The 23,130-nt window shown below is 38.6% G+C and overlaps 3 protein-coding genes and 1 pseudogene across 4 annotated transcripts in view; 2 read left to right on the forward strand and 2 right to left on the reverse strand.

Moving 5' to 3' along the window:
• Positions 1 to 107: 107 nt before the first annotated feature.
• Positions 108 to 8,856, reverse strand: TMEM126A (transmembrane protein 126A). 2 transcript variants are annotated; one of them, XM_038568456.1, is made up of 5 exons: positions 8,701 to 8,856; positions 6,741 to 6,871; positions 3,029 to 3,222; positions 979 to 1,093; positions 108 to 384 (listed from the first exon to the last, which is right to left on the reverse strand). In XM_038568456.1, exons 2-5 carry the CDS (start codon positions 6,830 to 6,832, stop codon positions 192 to 194), a joined length of 594 nt encoding a protein of 197 aa, XP_038424384.1. In that variant the 5' UTR covers positions 6,833 to 6,871; positions 8,701 to 8,856; the 3' UTR covers positions 108 to 191. The 2 variants fall into 2 exon arrangements, with proteins under 2 accessions (XP_038424384.1, XP_038424385.1); XM_038568457.1 differs by having other exon boundaries at positions 6,741 to 6,839; positions 8,701 to 8,847.
• An 890-nt stretch (positions 8,857 to 9,746) lies between these two features.
• LOC106560177 lies at positions 9,747 to 17,364 on the forward strand (annotated as a pseudogene).
• DLG2 (discs large MAGUK scaffold protein 2) overlaps positions 9,770 to 23,130 on the forward strand; it is a 1,987,603-nt gene continuing 1,974,242 nt past the window's right edge. The window contains exon 1 of the mRNA XM_038568427.1: positions 9,770 to 9,879. The gene's annotated coding sequence lies outside the window, so the exon portion shown is untranslated. The remainder of the gene's footprint in view (positions 9,880 to 23,130) is intronic.
• Positions 14,312 to 14,752, reverse strand: LOC476784 (ubiquitin-conjugating enzyme E2 N-like). The gene has a single exon (XM_038568458.1). It carries the CDS (start codon positions 14,750 to 14,752, stop codon positions 14,312 to 14,314), a length of 441 nt encoding a protein of 146 aa, XP_038424386.1.

Genomic DNA, 23,130 nt, shown 5'->3' on the forward strand with positions numbered 1-23,130 from the left:
TAGAAAAGTTCTATTCTTTTTTAAGGGGAATAGCCCTTACTAGTATTCAGCCTTTTGTTGTTGCCCTATGTAGCCTTATGTTATAGGTCCTAGAATTGTACCTCAGGTGATTACAAGTCTGTGTTTATTCATACACTTGACATTTATTCATACATTACAACTTTATTTTTGTGTACACATTTGTTTAACCGTCACTGAATTTCTAGACCAGGTTCAGGTAACTGAAGGGCCTTTATAATTAGTTTATATTGTCTAGATCCAAGGTATGCTGCAAACACAGTCTGGAGTAAAATGGGAAACAACATCTTTCTAAAGACAGGCTTAGAAATTCTAGTCCAGTAAGTTAAGATGTTTCCTTTCTCTGGTAGCAGGGCTGACTCATATCTATAAGAAAACATGGAGACAGTTCTCTAGAAGATAGTTTTATCAAATAGCAAACCTATGTACAATATATATTAATCCAAGAAGTGTTAAAAGTAGCTTAGGTAAAGATTAAGGTAATTCAGTTATTCTCTTTGATGTCTCTTGGTCCTTAAAACTGTACTTCTGTTTTCTTTCGTCTCCTCCTCCACTTCACCTCTGAAGGCTCATACAGCTGATAGCTTGATAGAAGAGTTCATCAGAAAATAACTGAATTACACTGGCTTATTGCCAGCCATTTTGTGGGAATTTTCCTTTAGTGGAATTACTCAAAGTCGTAACACTGAGCATATAATTAGCTATCATGCTAGGCACAGTACTGTTTGTATCTTTGTTGTTGGCATTCAGTACACAAGTTAAAGTTAAGAACCTGAACTACACATGCAAGAGGTATGTATAATGGGATCAATTTCTAGAACAGTTTTCAAATTCTTGAGAAGTAATATTACTTATAAAAAAAAAAAAGTAAGTCAAAAAACTAACATTGCCTTAACATTTTCTAGGTAATCGTTTATATTTGAAGTTTTTTGATGATTATAAGTAAAAAAAGAATCTCACCTGGCTGCTAGGCCACCATTCACAGGTATAGCCAAGAAAACAGGGTACAGACCACCAAAGACCAGACCAACCAATCCACTCCGTGTTATGGTACAGGTTTCACAATTCAAATCACCTAGGAAATAAATCAGTTCTGAAATGATAGTCAAACATGGTTTAAAGAATGCAAGGTCATCTTAAATGTGTCACAGATACTCAATTTTTAGGCAGCAAATGCAAATCTTAAGGTATGTTGGAAGGTATAATTATATGTACAGACAACCTAAAATAGTTAGAAATATCTGATAGAGGATTTTTTTTTTTAAGATTTTATTTATTTATTCATGAGATACACAGAGGGAGAGAGAGGCAGAGACACAGGCAGAGGGAGAAGCAGGCTCCATGCAGGGAACCCGATGTGGGACTTGATCCCAGGACTCCAGGACGCCCTGGGCCAAAAGCAGGCGCTAAACCGCTGAGCCACCCAGGGATCCCCTGATAGAGGATTTTTAATCTCAGTCTGTACTGCTTCTACCTTTCTGCACTTGTATTGGCAAACTTGAGCTAATATTTTTCTGTCTGTAAGAAACTTTTAACCCATGGGAAGTTTTAAAAAAATAATTTGTACTTCTTTTTTTTTTATATTATATAGTGTGACTATTTTTATAGAATTCTTTTTTCCTTTCTAAATTAGTGTAAGCTATATTAAAAAAAGAAAGCTAAGTTAGTAACTTATGTTTTACTCAGTCTGTTCAGTTCACTGGGTGGTAGATAGCCCTAGGTCATAAAGATTCTTTCCATACAGATGATGGGGATTCAAGCAGAATACTCCTACAGTTTAAGCCAATTTGGAACAGCACTTAAGAGAATTTAAATGGACAGTGTCTCCCATCTTACCATCACCTATGGTAATAGTATTTTTTATGTGAAATCAATAAAAAAAATTCATAATTAGCTACAGGCATGCCTCATTTTATTGTGCTGCACTTTATTGCCCTTCACAGATAATGCATTTTTTTTTTTTTTTTTAATTAAAGGTTTGTAGCAATCCCTTTTGAGTCAAATCTGTAGGTACCATTCCCAGCAGCATTTGCCCATTTCTGGGCAAATGTGTCTCTGTCACATTTTGGTAATTCTCATAATATTTCAGACCTTTTTATTATTTGTTATCATGATCTGTAATCAGTGATTGCCACATGCTGAAAGCTCAAGTGATGGTTAATACTTTGTAGCAATATTTTCTAAGGTATTTACATTGGTTTTTAGACATAATACTAGATACCCTTTAAACAGATGATATAGCTTATTATAAACATTTTTTATATGCCCTGGGACATAAAAAAATTCATTTGACTTTACTGTAATATCCACTGTATTACAGTGGTCTGGCAAATCTGCAGTATCTCCCAAGGTATGTCTATACTCCGAGCACTCAGCACATACATTAAAACTATCAAAAGGAAATCAAGTCTGCATATATTCGATAATTCTCGTGTGTATATATCTAATGCTTTGAAAGATTTACTATGAAAGTCTTTTTCCCATATATATATTTTTAAAGATTTTATTTATTTATTCGACAGAGAGTGAGTGACAGCACATGAGCAGGGGCAGAGGGAGAGGGAGAAGCAGGCTTCCCTGCTGAGCAGGCTCCAACCCAGAAACCCTAGGATCATGACCTGAGCCGAAGGTAGAAGCTTAACCAACTGAGCCACCCAGGCACCCCTACCATAAGTGTTTTTGTCTTGAGGGACTTCCCGATACGTTTTTTTAAAAAAAACTAAGGCAGTCAGCATTTAAAAATATAAAGTCTGCAAATATTTCTTACTTTAAGTATTGTAGGAAAGATAGGTAAAGTACTTAGAATTGCCATGTATGTGTATTTTACTTGTAGAGAAGACTGCTAATATGAACTGCCACTTTACAAAGGCTTAGCACATTTCAGCCTTACCCATTCACTGACTATGACATGGCATATAGCTAGATACCTGATGTAAATATTGAAGGATTACTGTAAGGTGCAAATAATATACACCAAAACAAATTCTAGTGATAGTGAAATAGAATTTACCTGTATTCAAAGGTAAACTTACAAAACCTTTGTAAGATGCATGAGCCGTCAAAAACGGGATCACTGCCATTGGTAAGCCAGCAGCTATACGAGCCTGTGTCACATTTAAGATGCGTCGAAAAAGACTGTTTGCTATTAGACCACAGAGAGCAGCATTAAGTCCAATATATGCTGATCCATTTTCAAACAGATTCCTGAGTGGCGACAAAAAAACATTTTGGGAGGGTACTATGTTTTGTGAACTGTCCAACAATTGTATGTTATTAGGGCTTAGCAGGACTTTAGGAATAACAGGATACAACATTTATCCCTTATATATAGCCCCATAAAATGAAAACCTTTAAAAATAGTGTTTTATTTTTTTTAAAGATTTATTTATTCATGAAAGACACAGAGAAAGGCAGAGACACAGCCAGAGGGAGAAGCAGGCTCCCCACAGAGAGCCCGATGTGGGACTGGATCCCACGAGATCACTCCCTGAGCCAAAGGCAGACGCGCAACCGCTGAGCCACTCAGGCATCCCTAAAATAATGTTTTACATACAAATTTTTATTTTAAACCTTTTGAATTTGGTCAACACTTAAGGATAGAGTGATACATTCAGATTTTGCTAAATGTATTTTGTGATTCTGTAAAAGATTAGTATAGAAATTTTCCCCCAACTATATAATGGGGAAGAGCTTCAAAGAGTCTTACATGAATACCTCTCCTTTGGGTTCCCATAATACCCAATACTTTCCTCTCTAGCACAATAGATGATAAAGTGGTACTATCTTATCATCAATGATTTATAATGTCAGGCTTCCCCACTAGTCTTCAAGTAAATAACTTGAGGATAGTGGATACAAAGATCTAGTCATTTTGGTTTCATTAGCACCTGACACCTAAAAGGCATTCAGTAAGGTGGAGCTAATTATGTTTCCTTTCACTTTACCCTGAAGCATTAGAGTCAAGGACAGGGAAGTGGAGGAGTTACTTGCATTTACAGGATACTATATGCTAGGTACTTTACAACCTATAGAAATAAAGAATAAATTGCTGTTTGAGTTACTAAGTAGTATGGTTTTTAGCCAAGGTATGTATGAGTTTTAAAATGCATGTTCTGTGCTTGCTTTCAGAAGAAATGATACCTAAACTTAATGCTAGATACTGTACTCCAAACTCTTCAGTCTACCACTTAACTTTTTTTTTACCACCTGCCTTGCCATCTACAACACAGGCATCAGTCTCTTAAATTTTTCATTACTTATTTAGCCAGACTAGCCACACAATACCCCCCTAACCTCTATGGTTAATGCTCATCTTAAAACAGCTTTTCTAGGAATTCCTGAGTTTCCTGTATTTTATAATGCATTATTTTCCTTACCTGTCACTTTGCAATCATAATGGTGCTTGTCATTCAATCATTGAGCACCTACTACATACAGCAGACTTGATGCTGAAGTCACAAAAAATTATTTTCTACAAAAATTATTTTCTACCTTCAGTGTTTTCATAGTTTATTATTGGAGGATGAAAGACATGTGAACATGAGATATAACATGAGATATAACAAATCTACTGAAATGGTAATGGTATAACAAATGGTAATCTACAAGAGAGAGGTAGTTTAAAAACTTAGGGTACACAAGATAATATTTAAAAAGTTAGGAGAGGGCAGCCTGGGTGGCTCAGGTTTAGTGCCGCATTCAGCCCAGGGTGTGATCCTGGAGACCCAGGATGGAGTCCCATGTCAGGCTCCCTCTGCCTGTGTCTCTGCCTCTCTCCCTCTCCCTCTCTCTCTGTCTCTCATGAATAAATAAATAAAATTAAAAAATAAAATAGATACATGAATGAAACATGAACTATAAGTGGCAATGAAATATACAGTACATATAATTACTTTGTAGATCAGAAACTGAGGTTTTTTGATAGTTTTATATACCTGAGGACTTTTCAAATAACTATTATATAAGAAAATAGGAACAGAGGAAAAGAGGGAATAAGGCAAAGATGATGAGACATTGTCACCTACCCTGTTCTGATTCCAATGTTTGAGAGCAATTTATTACCTCCAAACTAAAGCTTACTTTGCAGTTCCAGCTTACTTCCACACTGTTCCTCTCTTCTAATTTGGTGAAAGTACCAGTGATAGCGCCTGCTCTTTTCTCTTCAAAGCTGCCACCATTGGGATCCCTGGGTGGCGCAGCGGTTTGGCGCCTGCCTTTGGCCCAGGGCGCGATCCTGGAGACCCGGGATCGAATCCCACATCGGGCTCCCGGTGCATGGAGCCTGCTTCTCCCTCTGCCTGTGTCTCTGCCTCTCTCTCTCTCACTGTGTGCCTATCATGAATAAATTAAAAAAAAAAAAAAAAAAAAAAAAAAGCTGCCACCATTGACCTTATTCCTATGTTAGTCTTTCTGGCGCTCTACCTTACTTCCTGGAAACGTGGACATAGGCCCTTTTTTGCTTGAAAAGTTGTTCTGTTATCTACCTTAGGAAAACCACTAAAAGGATGTACAGTGTGTGTGTGGTGGGGGAAGAGCCATAGGATATAAACCTTATGAAATCTCACCAAGTTCTTATTGTTGCCCTTGGTTTATAGGTTCTCGTTTGTTGAGACGGTGAGTGGCGGCAAGACTGGAATTTACTCAGGACAGTAAAATAAAACCAAAATGCATTTTAAATCCTTCAAACCCTTACCACTCACCAAGATTATTATGCCAGTTTTCCTACTGGTCTTTCTTTTCTCTCCTACATTAAATCTATTTCCCAAAAGCAACTGGAATGTTCTCTAGAAATGTTAGCTGGGTCATACCGTTCCCTGCTTAAAACTCTTCCTGTTCCTTCAACCTTATGCCTATTTCCCTGGTTCCTCAGATATGATCAACTCTTTGCTATCCTATGGCTGAGGCATATGCCATCCTCTCTGCCTTAGATCTGTCCCCAAAACCCCTCCCTAGGCTGGCTTCTTTTTTTAAAATCCTTTTTGGGCTCATAATTTCTCTTTAAATGGAATCTAGTCAGAGAAGCCTTCTTGCTAAGGATGTGCACTATAGTTTACTCAATGTTGTCTTCAAAGATCAGTATGATTCCTATATAGCTTTTTCTATTTAATGATAGAGATCTTTTAGCCATGATCCCATTTCTCTGGCACTCCTTGTCTAGTTACGTGTGTTATATGGCACTCTCTTGGACTGTTAGACGTAATAATAGAAATGAACTGACAAGACAATTTAAAAGCTATTTTAAAGGTCTGTTATTTAGATGAGTTCATAAATGTTCACATTTTTTTTTAAAGATTTATTTATTCAGAGAGAGCGAAGAGAGAGAGGCAGAGACACAGGCAGAGGGAGAAGCAGGCTCCATGCAGGAAGCCCCATGTGGGACTCGATCCTGGGTCTCCAGGATCACACCCTAGGCTGCAGGTGGCGCTAAACCGCTGCACCACAAGGGCTGCCCTAAATGTTCACATTTAACAATACTCGAAGCCAAATGGAAAAACTGAGAATGATCATATAATTAAATCCAAAGATATCAATTCTAGCCTTGACCACAAGCAAAATAGTTAATCTCTTTTGGTCTCTCAGTTTTTTTCAATAAGGCAAGAAAAAGAGCTCGGTTTCTTTCTGATGTCCTATGTTTATATTTAAACCAAATAAATGTGAGATAATGAACCAATTATGAAAATCCACCTGGTAAAAAATATTTTTAAACTAAGAAGGGATCTTACCTTTCTGCTTCTGGGAGTTGGCTAATTTTTCTGGTTATGATATTGAAAATTAAGTTTTCCTTGGCAGTATCATGTGGTTCATGATTTTCCATCTTGAGCCTTAAATTAAAATATCTTTCAATAATATATATCTATAGAAAAAACAACAAAATGGCTTATAAAAAGCTTTCTAAATACCATAAATATTTAATTTAAAAATTAGCTATAGTTTGATTCATAATCTGAAAAATCAATGCATATACATCATACAAAAAAAATACATTCCAAGTGAAATAGAAACCAGACATGCAAAACAACCCATAAAGCTTCTAAGAAATAAAGAATATCTTTATAACCCTTAAACATATTTCTTAATTTGCAAATAGCACTGAACATAAAACTAATATTAATATTAGTCAATAGTTAATATTGATCAATAGATACTATAAAGATCTATATAAAGCCAGAGTGGGAGAAAATGTCTGCAATATAACTGACAAAGGAGCAGTTAGTACCCAGAAAATGAAGAAATGCATATCATCAAGAAAAAGGCAAACAACTCAACAGAAAAACTGGCAAAAGGTTTGAACAGGTACTTTCACAAAGAAGGAAGCAAACAGCCAATAAACACGAAAATATGCTTAACCTCATTATAATCGGGGAAAACAATTAAAAACAGTGACAGGTTAGGTAAATTAAAACCTAACAATTTCAGTTACTGGCAAAAATGTGGGGTAACAAACTCATGAGCTGCTGGTAGACACGTACATGGTACTCATTTTGCGTACAACTACTTTGGAAAAAGAAAGAGTTGGGTATTATTTAGTAGGTAGAAGAAACATTACCAGTTTCACTTATAGGTATACCCTAAAGTAGAAATTAGCAAACTTTTCAAAAGGGCCACACATAATAAATATTTTAGACTTTGCAGGACACATACGGTTTTTGTCAAAAAGGACGGGAGTTCCTTGATCCTTGCATGGGATGGTGAATTGGGAGCATTAAGCTCATCAAGCAAGATTTCAGGGTAGCAAAGTTAAGAAAAGCAAAAGTTCAGAAATAACAGCAAAATACAACATAGTTTTATGAAATCAGATTTTCGTGATTTGTTATCCATTTGCTACAAGATTAATTTACAACACTGATTTACTGCTGGGTACCAGATCATTTGGAACATGTTAAGTGAACTGAAGTTTCATATCCTTAGATTTAATAAATACAATGAAGACTTAAAAATTTACATCTAGGTTCTGGGACTCAGACTTCTTGATGGACTTGGTTACAATACTATGAGAGCTACAGTATCTGCTGCCCCCTGCAGGAGCTTTGAATGATTCTGTTCATGTTTGGAATGCGTGTAGAAATACATAAATTCAGTATACACAGAGAAAGTGTACAGTGTGCATGTCTGAAATAAAAGTTATTTCCTCAGAAAGTCCTGCCTAATGTTATCAGTTTATATTTTATGCTCTGCATACTGGTGAGGTTCCAAGTTCTAGGAACTAGCCATTTCTAGGGTGTAGTTTTTAAGTCTCCCTAATTCAGTAGAAGTTTCACATGGCAGCCTGCAGTAAGACGTCGTGTCTCGTATTAATAAATCCTAATCCAAGACAATGCCACCTTTAAATACCACAAACATTTCCAAAGGCTTTTTTTGCATTAGCTCTCTTTGTCCCTCAGGTTAACTCTCAGGCGAGGCGTCATCTGGGTCCTCTGAAAATGGTTAGGCCAAGGTCATCCTGGATACTGGCAGTAAAACTGGGGTTAAATTCAAGCGCAGGCGTTTATTTTTCCTCTTGGCTTAACGTAAAGGTAAGATGTAGGGCGTGAAGCGACGAGACGGTAGAGCGCCCTCCCCTCCCCCACCTCCGACCCAGTCCCGGGGTCTCGTTCCCGCACTGCCCGCGACCAGCCTGTCGCCGCGCGGTGCTTCTCCAGGTATGCGGGCACCTCTGCGCGCTTTCCCCCGGAATGCCAGTACCTTAGGCTTCCCTCTCGGCAGTCGGTGCCTCCGCCAGTCCTGCTCCGCCCGCTCGGGGCTCACTCCAGCCTCCGCTCAGCTCGCCCGAGCGCAGCCATCTTTGGCGGGCACGTGACCCGGTGGAGCGCGCGGGCCGGTCGGGCTCCCCGGATGCCGCTGGCCGCGGGCGCCGCTTCCTGGGCTGCGGAGTGAGGGGTTCGGTCGGCGCGCAGCGGGGGCCTCACGACCAATGCCCGCCTTCCGGGACGGAGCCTGTGGAAATGGAAATTTGGGGTTCCTGCTCCTTTCACTGAAAACCCGCCTCATTACCTCAGCTTCTGGCCAGCGGAGTCTACCTCGTGTGTGGGCGTGGGGTATATGGAACCGCACGGCCCTTGGCCGCAGGATGGGTATACTCAGTTAAAAAGAAGTAAAAAAAAAAAAAAAAATTTTTTTTTTTAAAGATTTTTATTTGTTCATGAGAGACAGAGAGGGGCAGAGGGAGAAGCAGGCTCCCCGTGGGGAGCCCGAGGCGGACTCGACCCCAGGACTGTCGGGTCACGCCCTGAGCCCGAGGCGGACGCTCAACCGCTGCGCCACCCAGCTGTCCCCCAGGGATGGAGCCGAGATTGCGTTGTGGTTTTCTATTCTCCCGTGCACCTTAAGCTCCCTGTGCTGTGTTACCATCTGGGAATTACCCTGCCGCAATCTGAGGCCCTCAAGAGCGAGCAAGAGCTTTTTCTGAGGACCCCTCGTGCCTGCAGAGCCCTGCTTATAGGAACAGGGTTGGGTGAAAGTGGTGAAGGAAAAACAAGAGAGCGAGGGAGTTAGTGGCTTCCTAAGTCAGAACAATTGAGAACCAAAGTTTTGGAACGAGCGTCAGTTCTCATCCCCACAGCTTCTTTTCTCGTCTATAAAACAGGAGGGGAAATAACACTCTCCTTGTTTAGTTTGTAAAGTTGTGAAGATCCTAAAAGTGCCGCTAACAAGGTTGCCTTGGAAATCACTGAGCTTTATCAAGGAGAAAGTGCTATTCAAGATAAAGGAGGAATTTTCACTGGCGAGGTGAGCAGAAGAGCCCTCAAAACCCCTTTGGCTGTGAGGAATGTAGCCAATGTCAAATCATCGCCTGTCCGTATAAAACATCCTCAGATTCCAAGGCAGAAAGTCAGCCTGTGCTCCAACTGGAAAGTTTCCCAGGTAAATGCAGGGACAGTTTGCGCATGTGAATACTTGTTTCCATTTCATATGCCTTTTCCAATTTAATTTTTAATTATTTGAAGCTAATTTTGAAATTTATAAATGTTCTTTGTACAGTATCTATAGCATGCCATCCTGAAATAATAAAAGCAATTTAGAATATTGAGATTTTATAAAAATAAGTTCTTCACAAGACAAATGTCTGTTTCATCTAAGTTCTCAAAGTATTAGTTTAAGATTTTCACGATATTTCCTTATTAGCCTATAAAACCCGTAGAATCTGTAATGAGGCCACATCTCTCTTAATATCTGTCATTTATCTTCTCTTATTTAGTGTCTGATCAGTTCGGTTAATGGTCTGATTTTTTTCAAGTAACCAAGGTTTTTTTTTTCATTGCTTTTTTTCCCCTCTTGTTTTCTGTCTTCGATTTGATTATTTTCTACTCTGATCTATATTATTTGTTTTCTTTTTCCTGCCTGGGATTTAAGTAGCTCCTCTATTTGTAATTTCTTTCTTTCTTTTTTTTCTTTAAAGATTTTATTTATTTATTCAGGAGAGACATACAGACAGAGGCAGAGACATAGGTAGAGAAGCAGGCTCCCTGCGGAGACCCGATGCCAGGTCCACGCCTTGAGCTAAAGGCAGATGCTCAACTGCTGAACCACCCGGGTGTCCCTATTTGTAATTTCTTAAGGAAGAAGCTGAGGTCGTTTGATATGAGATCTTTCCCCTCCCTTAAAATACTTGTTTAGTGCTATGAATTTCCCTCCAACTACGGTTTTAACTGTGTCCTACAGATTTTGAAATGTTTATTATTTGGATTTGGTTCAAAACACTTTCTAGTTTCTTTCTTTTTTTTTTTTTTTTTCACTTTCTAGTTTCTCTTGCTTTTTTCTTTGTCCCATGAGTTTTTTAGAAGTGTATTAGTTTTCTAATAGCTCCAATTTTCTGGGTACCTTTCTGTTACAGATTTCTAATTCAGTTACATTGTGGTCACAGAATATAGTTTGTATGATTCAAGTCCTTTAAAATTTATTGATATTTATAGCCCAGATTCTGGTCCATGTTGACAGACATTCCATGTATTATATGTATATATATATATTTTAAGATTCTATTTATTTATTCATGAGAGACACAGAGAGAGACACAGAGACACAGGCAGAGAGAGAAGCAGGGTCCATGCAGGGAGCCCGATGTGGGACTCGATCCTGGGTCTCCAGGAGCATGCCCTGGTCCAAAGGCAGGTGCTAAACTGCTGAGCCATCCAGCGATCCCCTCCATGTACAATATAAATGAATTTATATGCTGCTGCTGTTGTGCCAAGTGTTCTGAAACATCAGTATCTCAAGTTGGTTGATAGCATTGTTTAAGACTTTTTTTTTTTTTAAGACTTCTTTTTTAATCCCTTCTGAATTGCTATCATCTTGTTCTATCAATTACTGAGAGGTTGTTGAAATCTCCAGCTATTATGGAAATTTTCCATATTTCTCCTTTCACTTTATCAGCTTTTGCTTCATTTATTTTGAAGCTCCACATGAAATGAATAAACATTTAGGATAAACTGATAACTATGATTATGAAATAATCTAAATTCTTGGTAATATCTTTTGCGTTGCAATTTAGTTTGTCTGGTATTAATATAACCACTACAATAGCTTTCTTTAAAAAAATTTTATTTATTTGTGATAGTCACACACACACACACAGAGGGGCAGAGACATAGGCAGAGGGAGAAGCAGGTTCCATGCACCCGGAGCCCAACGTGGGATTCGATCTCGGGTTTCCAGGATTGCGCCCCGGGCCAAAGGCAGGCGCTAAACCGCTGCACCACCCAGGGATCCCTACAATAGCTTTTTAAAATTAGTATTAATATGACATAGCTTTTCCCATCGTTTTATTTTTAACCTACTTCTGTCTTTATATTTAATGCAAGCTTTTTAAAAAAAAATTTTTTTTTAATTTATTTATGATAGTCACACAGAGAGAGAGAGGCAGAGACATAGGCAGAGGGAGAAGTAGACTTCCTGTAGGGAGCCAGATATAGGCTCGATCCCATTTTTATTTTTATTTATTTTTTATTTATTTATTTATTATTTTTTTAAAGATTTATTTATTTATTCATGATAGACATAGAGAGAGAGAGGCAGAGACACAGGCAGAGGGAGAAGCAGGCTCCATGCCGGGAGCCCGACGCGGGACTCGATCCCGAGACTCCAGGATCGCGCCCCGGGCCAAAGGCAGGCGCGAAACCACTGAGCCACCCAGGGATCCCCTTTTTATTTATTTTTTAAAGATTTATTTATTTATTCATGAGAGACGACAGGGCGGGGGGGTGGGTGTGGGTGCAGAGACACAGGCAGAGGGAGAAGCAGGCTCCATGCAGGGAGCCTGATGTGGACTCGATCCTGGGACTCCAGTACCATGCCCCGGCCTGAAGGCAGGTGCCAAACCGCTGAGCTACCCAGGGATCCCCATCGGTCCCATTTTTAAATGAATGGTTCAGTAATGTTAAGTATATTCATAGTGTTATGCAACAGATATCTATAACTTTTCTTCTTGCAGTATTGAAACTTTACCCATTAAATCCTCTCTACTCCCTGCCCCTGCCCCCCCCCCCCCCCCCCCCCAGCCTTTGGTAACCACCTTTCTACTTTCTTGCTTCTATGGGTTTGGCTACTTTAGACACTTTGTATGAGTAGAATCATACGTTATTTGTTCTTTTGTGACTGACTTATTTAAATGTTCAACCATTTTATAGCATGTTATAGGATTTCTTGCCTTAAAAAAAAAAGATTTCATTTATTTGACAGAGTGAGAGAGAGATAAACCGCATGAGCACAAGCAGGGGGAGAGGCAGAGGGAGGGGGAGAAGTAGGTTGCCTGCTGAGCAAGGAACCCCACCTGAGGCCAGGACCCTGGGATCATGACCTGAGCCGAAGGCAGACACTTAACTGACCGAGCCACACAGGCACCCCAGATTTCCTGCTTTTTAAAGGATGCATAATATTCTAGCATATGTATATACCACATTTTCTTTTTCTTTCTTTTTTTTTTAATACCACATTTTCTTTATCCATTTATTCATTTGTGAAGATTTGGATTGCTTCTATCACTTGGCTACTGTGAGTAATGCTGCAATGAACATGGGTGTGCAAATATCATTTCAAGACTCTCCTTTGAATGCTATTGGGTTCATATACCCAGAAGTGAGATTGTTGGATCATATGGTATTTCTATTTTACTTTTTTTGAGGAATCTCCATACTATTTTCCATGATGGCTACACCATTTTACACTATAGGGCACAAGTATTCCAACTTCTCCATTTCCTCACCAGCACTTATTTTCTGTTCTTTTGATAGTTGCCATCCCAGTGGGTATGAGAGGATGTCTATGAGTGATTTTGATTTGCATATTCCTAATGATTAGTGATGTTGAGCATCTTTTTTATGCTTCTTGGCTATTTGTGTATATTCTGTATAAAAATGTCTATTCAAGTTCTTTGTCCATATCTTTTTTTTTTAGAATAACAAAAAATATTTTGCTAAAACATAAGATTTACAGAAGTTTCCAGACAAGCCATACAAAATGGTCACAAGCTTTTTCTTGAAGGAAGGATTCTACACTTGACAGCAAAGTCACAAAGTTATTAGTGAGGGCTGTGATGTTTGTTTAATGTTCCCATTTTGGTTCAAACAATCAAGCTTGTCCATCTACAGCGTCTAAATAAAGTTAGACTTGGCTAGAGAGCATATTCTAAAGAACTGGTTAGCTGCTTTTTTTTTTTTTTTAAGATTTTATTTATTTATTCATGAGATACACACAGAGAGAGATAGAGAGCGGCAGAGACACAGGCAGAGGGATAAGCAGGCTCCATGCAGGGAATCCGATGCGGGACTTGATCCTGGGTCTCCAGGATCATACTCTGGTCTGAAGGCAGCGCTAAACCGCTGAGCCACCCAGGCTGCCGTAGCTGCTTTTAACCGATGCAATAAGATCACCATAAAAAGCGGGAAAGGAGCCCATAAAATTAAAATAAAACTACCTCTCCCCCTCAAAAATAATAATAAAGAAAAACACCCACACCCCTGCAGCTAACCCTGACAACTACCTTCATTCACAGTGCTTTATACTTAAACCATGATAGGGGAAATGAATAAAAGCAGAGGGGCCACTGCTTTTAAATGTTTCCCAACAATCCAGATGGTACTTCTAGCCTCTGTTTATGGTTTACAACAGTGAATTAGGACAAGACATAGATTTGCTAATGTGCATTTAATCACTAAAGGACTGAAGATGTCTGGGCTTTTATTCTGTAATGTTTCTAGGACTGTGTCCATTAAATAATGCAAACAAAAAAGGAAGAAGTCTTGGCAGAACAGAAGTGATGCACACTTGATCAGATCGATTTTAAATATTATTCATGGCATTATAGCCTAGTCCATGCTCTAGCTGTTTCTATGGCTTGAGCTTCGCTGGTCTTCCACTGCTCTGTTACATCATTTGCTAACGGATCATCTGGATTGGGAGCACTTAACAAAGCCTGGATCGATAGCAGAACTGTGTGGATCTGCAGTGCTGGGGACCACTTATCTTTCAAAATATCTAAACATATTCTTCCCAACTTGTCTACATTAGGATGATAAATTTTGGTCATGAAACGTACTTTAGGGGCTGCCGTCGGGTATTCTTCTGGAAGGAATAGTTCAAGTTTAAAAGTCCCTCCCTCACAGGGGGAATCCTGGGGGCCAGCAATGACCACATGAAAATAACGGACGTTGCTCTCATCTGGTTCTGCTTTAATGCCAGGAACTGGTTCTGCCAGCAAACGCTGGGTTTCCTTGATAATCCTGCAGGGCAGCCCGGCCATCTTGTCAGATCCTGAGTTCGGCCTCTGGTCTCGACTCTCCTTTTGTCCATATCCTAATTGGATTTATTTGTTGTTGAGTTGTAGAAGTTTCCTATATATTCTGGATTAACCTCCTATCAACATATGTGATTTGCAAATATTTTCTCCCGTTCCGGGGTTGCCTTTTTATTCTGTTGACTATTTCATTGACATGTAGAAGATTTTAATTTTGCTATACTTCCATTTATCTATTTTTTATTTCGTTGCCTGTACTTTTGATGTTATAGCCAAGAAATCATTGCCAAACACAATATACTGAAGTGTTTTTCTATGTCTGCTTCTAGGAGTTGTATAGTTTTGGGTCTTATATTAGGTCTTTAATCACTTTGAGCTAGTCGTGGATATGGAGTATAGAAAAGATTCAAATTACAGTTTGCTAGTATTTTGTTTAGGATCTTTGTATCAATATTAATCAAGAATATTGCTCTATGGGTTTCTTTTCTGGGATCTTTAACTTTCTTGGTTTTGATTTCAGGGTAATGCTTTAACGCTGGCATAATAAAGTAACTTGGGGAGTATTCTATCCTAAATTCATAAGCAGAATTTGAGAAGAATTGGTATTAATTCCTTAAATGTTTGGTACAATTCTTCAGTGAAGCCATTTGGTTCTAAGCTTTTCTTTTTTGGGAACTTTTTAATTACAGCTTCAATCTCCTAACTAGGTATAAGTCTGTTCAGATTTTTATTTTTATTTTTTTTTTTATGATTCAGTCTTGTTGGGTTAGATGTTTCTAGGAATTTGTCCATTTCTTCTATATTATCCTATTATTGGCATATAATTATTCATAGTAATCTCTTATGACCCTTTTTTATTTCTGGGACATCGGTTGTAAGATCCCTGCTTTCATTTCTAAGCTTAGCTATTTGAGTCTTCTTTCTTATTTTCTTAGTTATTTTAACATCTGGTCATCCGCCAGATTCAGAAAGAGGACCTCAGGAAATTCTACAAGGGTAAGAAGTACAAGCCACGGGATGTGCAGCCCAAGAAGACATGTGCCATGCACTGTGACTGAACAAGCACCAGGAGAACCTGAAGACCAAGAAGCAGCAGCAGCAGGAGCGGCTACACTCGCTGCAGAAGTATCTGGTCAAACTTTTTTTTTTTTTTTTTTTTTTGTCAAACTTTTTCCTAACGGATTTGCTGCCAGATGCAGATATGAAAACCACCACTAAACCTAAACCAAAATGGGAAAGGAAAAGACTCACATCAACATCATCATCATTGGACGTATAGATTTGAGCAAGTCTACCACTACTGGTCATCTAATCTATAAATGTGGTGGGATCGAAAAAGAACTATTGAAAAATTTGGGAAGGAGGCTACTGATACAGGAAAGGGCTCCTTCAAGTATGCCTGAGTCTTGGGTAATCTAAAAACTGAATCTGAACATGGTATCACTGTTGATATCTCCCCGTGGAAATTTGAGACCAGCAAGTATTACATGACCATCATTGATGCCCCAGGACACAGAGACTTTATAAAAAACATGATTACAGGCACATCTCAGACTGATTGTGCTGTCTTGATTGTTGCTGCTGGTGTTGATGAATTTGAAGTGGGTATCTCCAAGAGGGGGCAGACTTATGAGCATGGCCTTCTGGCTTACGCACTGGGTGTAAAACAACTAATTGTTCATGTAAACGAAACAGATTCTACTGAGCCACCCTACAGCCAGAAGACATACAAGGAAACCGTTAAGGATGTCAGGATCTACATTAAGAAAATTGGCTACAACCCCAACAGAGTAGCATTTGTGCCAGGTTCTGGTTGGAATGGTGATAACATGTTGGAGCCAAGTGCTAACATGCCTTGGTTCAAGGGATGGGAAATCATGTGTAAAGATGGGAATGACAGTGGAGCCACCCTGCTTGAAGCTCTATTGCATTCTGCCACCAGCTCATCCCACTGATAGGCCCTTGCATCTACCTCTTCAGGATGTCTACAAAATTGGTGGTATTGTTACTGTCCCTGTGAGCCGAATGGAGACTGGTGTTCTTAAACCTGGCATGGTGGTCAACTTTGCTCAAGTCAGTGTCACACCTTTGCATTTCAAAGTGTGTTGAAATGCACCATGAAACTTTGAGTGAGGCTCTTCCTGGGGACAATGTGGGCTTCAGTGTCAAGAATGTATCTGTCAAAGATGTTCATCATGGCAGTGTGGCTGGTGATAGCAAAAATGATCCACCAGTGGAAGCAGCTGGCTTCATGGCTCAGGTGATTATCCTGAACCATCCAGACCAAATAAGTGCTGGATATACACCAGTGATGGATTGTCATACAGCCATTGCTTGCAAGTTTGCCGGGCTGGAGGAGAAGATAGATCATCATTCTGGACAAAAGCTGGAAGATGGTCCCAAGTTCTTGAAATCTGGTAATGCTGCCACTGTTGATATGGTTCCTGGCAAGTGTATGTGTGTTGAGAGCTTCTCTGACTATCCTCCTCTCGCCCATTTTGCTGTTCATGACATGAGACGGAGAGTCACTGTGGGTGTCATCAAAGCAGTGGACAAAGAAGGCATCTGGAGCTCACAAGGTCACCAAGTCCACCCAGAAAGCTCAGAAGGCTAAATGAATATAATATCGAATACCTGCCACCCCAGTGTTAATCAGTGGTGGAAGAACAGTCTGAGGCCTCTTTGTATCAATTGGCCATTTGAGATTATTAGTGAAAGACTGGTTGATGATAACAATGCATTGTAAAACCTTCAGAAGCAAAGAGAATGTTTTGTGGACCATTTGTTTTTGTGTGTGTGTGTGTGTGTGTGTGTGTGTGTGGCAGTTTTAAGTTATTAATTTTTAAAATAAGTAGTTTTGGGCAGCCTGGGTGGCTTAGCAGTTTAGTGCCGCCTTCGGCCCAGGTCGTGGAGACCCGGGATCAAGTCCCACGTCGGGCTCCCTGCATGAAGCCTGCTTCTCCCTCTGTCTGTATCTCTGCCTTTTTCTCTCTGTCTATCATGAATAAATAAATAAAATCTTTAAAAAAATAAAATAAAATAAGTAGTTTTTAATAGAAACAACTTGACCAAAAACCTGCCACAGAATTTTGAAACGCATTAAAACAGAAGTTTAATGAGAAAAAAAAAAAGTATCTAGTCGAGGCTGGAATATAGGCATCAATAAAACATCAATAAAACAAACTTGAAAAAAAATAGAACTATCATATGGTCTGAAAATTCCACTTCTGGATATTTTTCTGAAAGAAACAAAAACACTATCTCCCAAAGATATATGCAATTCCGTGTTCTTTACAGCACTTCATAATAACTAAGACATGGACTCAACCTAAATGTTTATTGATAGATGAATGGATGAAGAAAATGTAATATATATAGACAATGGAACATTATTCAGCCACAAAAAGAAGGAAATCTTGCTATTTTTGACAACATGGATGGACCTTGAGGGCATTACGCTAAGTGAAATAAGTCAGACAAAGAAAGACAAATACTATTGATCTCACTTATATGCGGTATCTAAAAACAAACAAGCAACAACAAAACCAACTCAATGATACAAATGATGGATTGGTAGTTTTCAGAGGTGGGGGATAAAGGATGGGTGAAATGGTGAAGGTGGTCAAAAGGTACAAGATAGATATAAATAAGTAGGTCCTGGGGATATAATGTACAGCATGGTGACTACAGTTAATAACACTATATTGTATATTTGAAAGTGGCTAAGACAGCAAATCTTGAAAGTTCTCACCACAGGAAAAGATGTTTGTAATTATGTGTGGTGAAAAATGTTAATTAGGCTTACTGTGATCATTTGAAATATACACATATATTGAATCATTATGTCATACACCTGAAACTAATATGTTATGTTAATTATATCTCAATTATAAAGAATCCAAAATATAAATACTTAAAAATAATTAAAACTTTGTATTTTATAAAAAGAATCTGTTAAATGGGCATTTTTATGTGTGAAAAAAAATCAAGGGAACTGTATGACAGTCAGCTGTGGTCGACTTATTAATTTGCTTGCATGACTAGCTATAGAAAGGGTGTGGAGTCAAAACAGTTAGGGCTTGCAGTTTGACACACTCCACATGCAGGAGGGCATGTAGGAGGGCCAATAGTGGACTGCCTCTTCTGACCCTGATGTCAATTGAGTCTAAACATAGTAAGAGGGATTTGGTTTATAGTAAAATGAATATATTTGAATTATAATTTGAATTTTAAGTTATGCCTAAATATAACATATATTTGAGTAATTTAAAAGATGCATTGTTTAGTTTCCACATATTTGTGGATTGCCTTGTTTTTCTTCTCTTTCTAATTTCATTTCATTGTGGTTAGAGAAGATGCTTTGAATGATTTGAATCTTCTTAAATTTTTAAGACTTGTTTTGTGGTCTAACATGTCTCTCTTAAGGGAATGTTCTATACTTTGATTCTCTTTTCATTTCTCTTTGTGTATATTATATGGTTATTTTCTTTGTGATTACCATTGCAATAACAGGAAACATTTTAAAGTTATAACAATCTATTTTAAGCTGATCACTTAAGTATGATAATCACTTCAGTTGTGTGTAAAATCCACTCCTTTACATCTTCACTTTTCCTGCTATATGTTATTAATGATATACGTTACATCTTTTTATATTTCATATTCATCAACATACATATTATAGCTTTTTTTTTTTTTAATTTTTATCTATTTATGATAGTTACAGAGAGAGAAAGAGAGGCAGAGACATAGGCAGAGGTAGAAGCAGGCTCCATGCACCGGGAGCCCGATGTGGGATTCGATCCCGGGTCTCCAGGATCGCGCCCTGGGCCAAAGACAGGCGCCAAACCACTGCGCCACCCAGGGATCCCTTTGTTTTTGTTTCTTAAATTCTATACTGGATTGTAAAGTGATTTGCATATATACATTATCATACATCAAGCTTGTATATTTGTCTAAATATTTACCTTTACCAGGGAGTTTTCCATTTTTTATTTTTTATTTTTATTTTTTTTAGTTTTCCATTTTTATATGGTTTTGTGTTAGTGTTTTTCTTGTTTTTGTCTTTTATTTTTTTAAATATTTTTTTAAAAAGATTATTTATTTATTCATGAGAGACACAGAGAGAGAGGCAGAGACATAGGGCAGAGGGAGAAGCAGGCTCCCTGCAGGGAGCCTGATGTGGGACTTGGTCCTGGGACTTTAGGATCACATCCTAAGCCAAAGGCAGATGCTCAACCACTGAGCCAGGCAGGTGTCCCTTTTTAAAGATTTATTCATTTATTTTAGAGAGAAAGGGAGAGAGAGAGCATGAGCAGAAGGAGGGACAGAGAGAGAGAGAGAATCCTGAAGCAGACACCCCACTCAGTGGGGTTGCCTGTTGTGGGGCTCAATCTCACAATCCTGAGATCATGACCTGAGCTGAAATCAAGTTGGTTGCTTAGACTGAACCACTCAGGTACCCCTGTGTTACTGTTTATAGTACTTTTGCTTCAATTTGAAGGATTCCCTTCAGAATATCTTATAGGGCAAGTCTATTGGTGATGAGCTCCTTGAACTTTTGTTTATCTGACAAATTCTTAATTTCTCTTTTGTTTTTGAAGGACAGTTTTTCTGGATATAATATCCTTGGTTGGCATTTTTTCTTTCAGTACTTTGAATATGTCATCCTATTCCCTTCTATCTTACAAGATTTCCACTGAGAAATCTGCCAACAATCTAGTAGTAGCTTTTTTGTATGTAACAATTGCTTTCCTCCCACTTTCGAGATTCTCTGTTCATGACTTTTGACAGTTTATGATACCTGTTGGTTGGCAAACTGGCTTCTGTACATGAAGGGCAAGCAGAGACCAAAGCAAGAGGCAAATCAGTCCAAATTGGTAGAAGGTTTAATAAAGAACTTACATACAAGGTTTGTCTTGGGTGGCCACAAGACAAATTGATCTCTGTCCTCAACCACCAGAAACTTGACTGGGTTCAGTCACATACACTGTCCAGATGGTCTCAATAACACATTGCTCTCTCAAGGCTGTGTCCTTGAAGACCGCTCCCTCTATGAGGATGGTAGACAGAATGTATATTCAAGGAGCCTCCAATTGCCCAGGTCCAACTTGCAGGTCAACTGGTGGTCACATTTTCTTGATTACCTCCAACAGTTTCTCTCATTGTAAATCCCTTTGGATTTTTCCTAATTAGAGTTCATTAAGCTTCTTGTATGCCTGCTCTTTTCTCAGATTTTGGAAGAGTTTGGCCATTATTTCTTCAAATAGTTTCTCTTCCTTATCATTCTGGGACTCACATAGTGCATACATGGTTCCGTTTGATGATGTTCCAAAAGTGCCTTAGGCTTGCTTCATTTTTCTTCATTTTTCTTTTCTTTTTGCTCCTCTGCCACAATAATTTCAAAAGTCCTGTCTTTAGAGAAAATGAGTGAAAATATCAGTGTGGATGACAGAACATGAGAGACTCCTAACTCTGGGAAATGAACAAGGGGTAGTGGGAAGGGAGGTGGGCAGGGGGTTGGGATGACTGGGTGACGGCACTGAGTGGGGCACTTGATGGGATGAGCACTGGGTGATATGCTATATGTTGGCAAATTGAACTCCAATAAAAAAAATAATAATAAAAATAAAAAAGGAAAAAGGCTTCAACACAAAATGCCCTTCCTTATCCAAGGAAGCTAACTGGAAAAAAAAAAAAAAAGTCCTGTCTTTGAGTTCGTTGATTCTTTATTCAGATTGCTATTGAGTACCTTTAGTGAATTTTTCAATCCAGATATTATATTCCCAAATTCCAGAATTTGTTTGGTTCTTCATAGTTTCTATCTCTTGTTGATATTCTCATTTTGTTCATGCATTATTTTCTTGATTTCATTTCGTCTATCAGTATTGTCTTTTAATTCATTAAGTATCCTTATGACAATAATTTGGAACTCCTTTTCTCGTATATCTCTCTTTCTTTAGTTTCTGGAGATTTAATTCGCTCCTTTAAACGTGCCATTTTTCTTTTGTATTTTCTAATTGCTTGAAGAAGTTTGCCAATTTCTTCACAAGAGCTCTTGCTGGTGTTGCTCTGTGATACTGTGTCCTCTTCGGTGCTGTAGTAAGCTGCAATATTTGAGCTTTACCTAGCGTTTCTGTGATAATGAAAACTGGTGCATGTCTATGGCCTTAGTTCTCAGACATCCCTATCCTAGCACACCATTTGTCAGTATTTGGATTCAGGAAAGACAAAATGGTCCCTTGGGCAGCCCCCTAAAAGAATGATGGACATAAGTTTCACTCCTTTCTCTCAATAAGGAGAAGGGAGTTGGGGGGGGGGGGCTTCTCCTAATTATGCCATACTGTGTTGGGTAACAGTTTCTTAATTTCTAATAAAGGTACTTGGACTGTGTTTTATTAAATCTATGTCTTCATGGGAGGGGCGGAGTCTGTAGCTTCCTATTCTGCCATCTTGCTGACGTCATCCTCCCTATTTAGCATTAGTTTTTGAAAAATATTTCTGCTAGGTATAGGATTCTAGGGTGAGTTTTTGAAAAGTAATCCCTATGCCCAACATGGATCTTGAACTCATAGCCCTGAGACCAAGAGTCCCATGCTCCACCAATTGAGCCAGCTAGCTGCCCTGACTTTTTATTTTTAATGTTAGTACTTTATTATTTTTTAAAGATTATATTTATTTGAGAAAGAGAGAGAACAAGCGGGGGGAGGGGCAGAGGAAGAGGACAAACAGACTCCCTGCTGAGCAGGGAGCCTGATGTGGGGCACAACCCCAGGACTCTGAGATCATGACCTGAGCCAAAATCAGGCACTTAACCTGACTTTGACTGAACCACTCAGCTGCCCTTTAATGTTAGTACTTTAAAAGCTTTGCTTTACTGTTTTCTGGCTAACACTGTTACCAGTGAGAAGTCTGTTATCATTCTTATTTCTGTGTTTCTCAGGCTCCTACAAAGATTTTCTTTTGGTTACTGGTTTTAAGCAATTTGATTATGATTTAGTGTGAGGCTATTTTTTCTAGGTATTTCTTTTGGTTGGAGTTCATTGAGCTTCTTGAATCTGGAGTTTTAAAAAATTTCAGTTTTTCTGTAGTATAATTAACATATAAATTTATGATATTTAAAGTGTACATTGTCATGACTTGATATATCTTACTATCTTATCTTACTATATATATATATAGTAAGAGAATGTCCTATTTGACACACCCATCGCCTCATATAATTACCCTGTGTGTGAGAACACTTAAGTTCTAATCGCTTAGCAAATGTCTATTATACAGTACAGTATTATCAATTATAGTCTCTATGTTTTACATTAGAGATCATCAGGTCTATTCATCTTACAGCTAAAAGTTTGTACCCTTTTACAAACTGCTCCCTATTT

The sequence above is a fragment of the Canis lupus genome, chromosome 21 (assembly GCF_011100685.1).
Source record: "Canis lupus familiaris isolate Mischka breed German Shepherd chromosome 21, alternate assembly UU_Cfam_GSD_1.0, whole genome shotgun sequence".
In the NCBI taxonomy this organism is placed as follows: domain Eukaryota; kingdom Metazoa; phylum Chordata; class Mammalia; order Carnivora; family Canidae; genus Canis; species Canis lupus.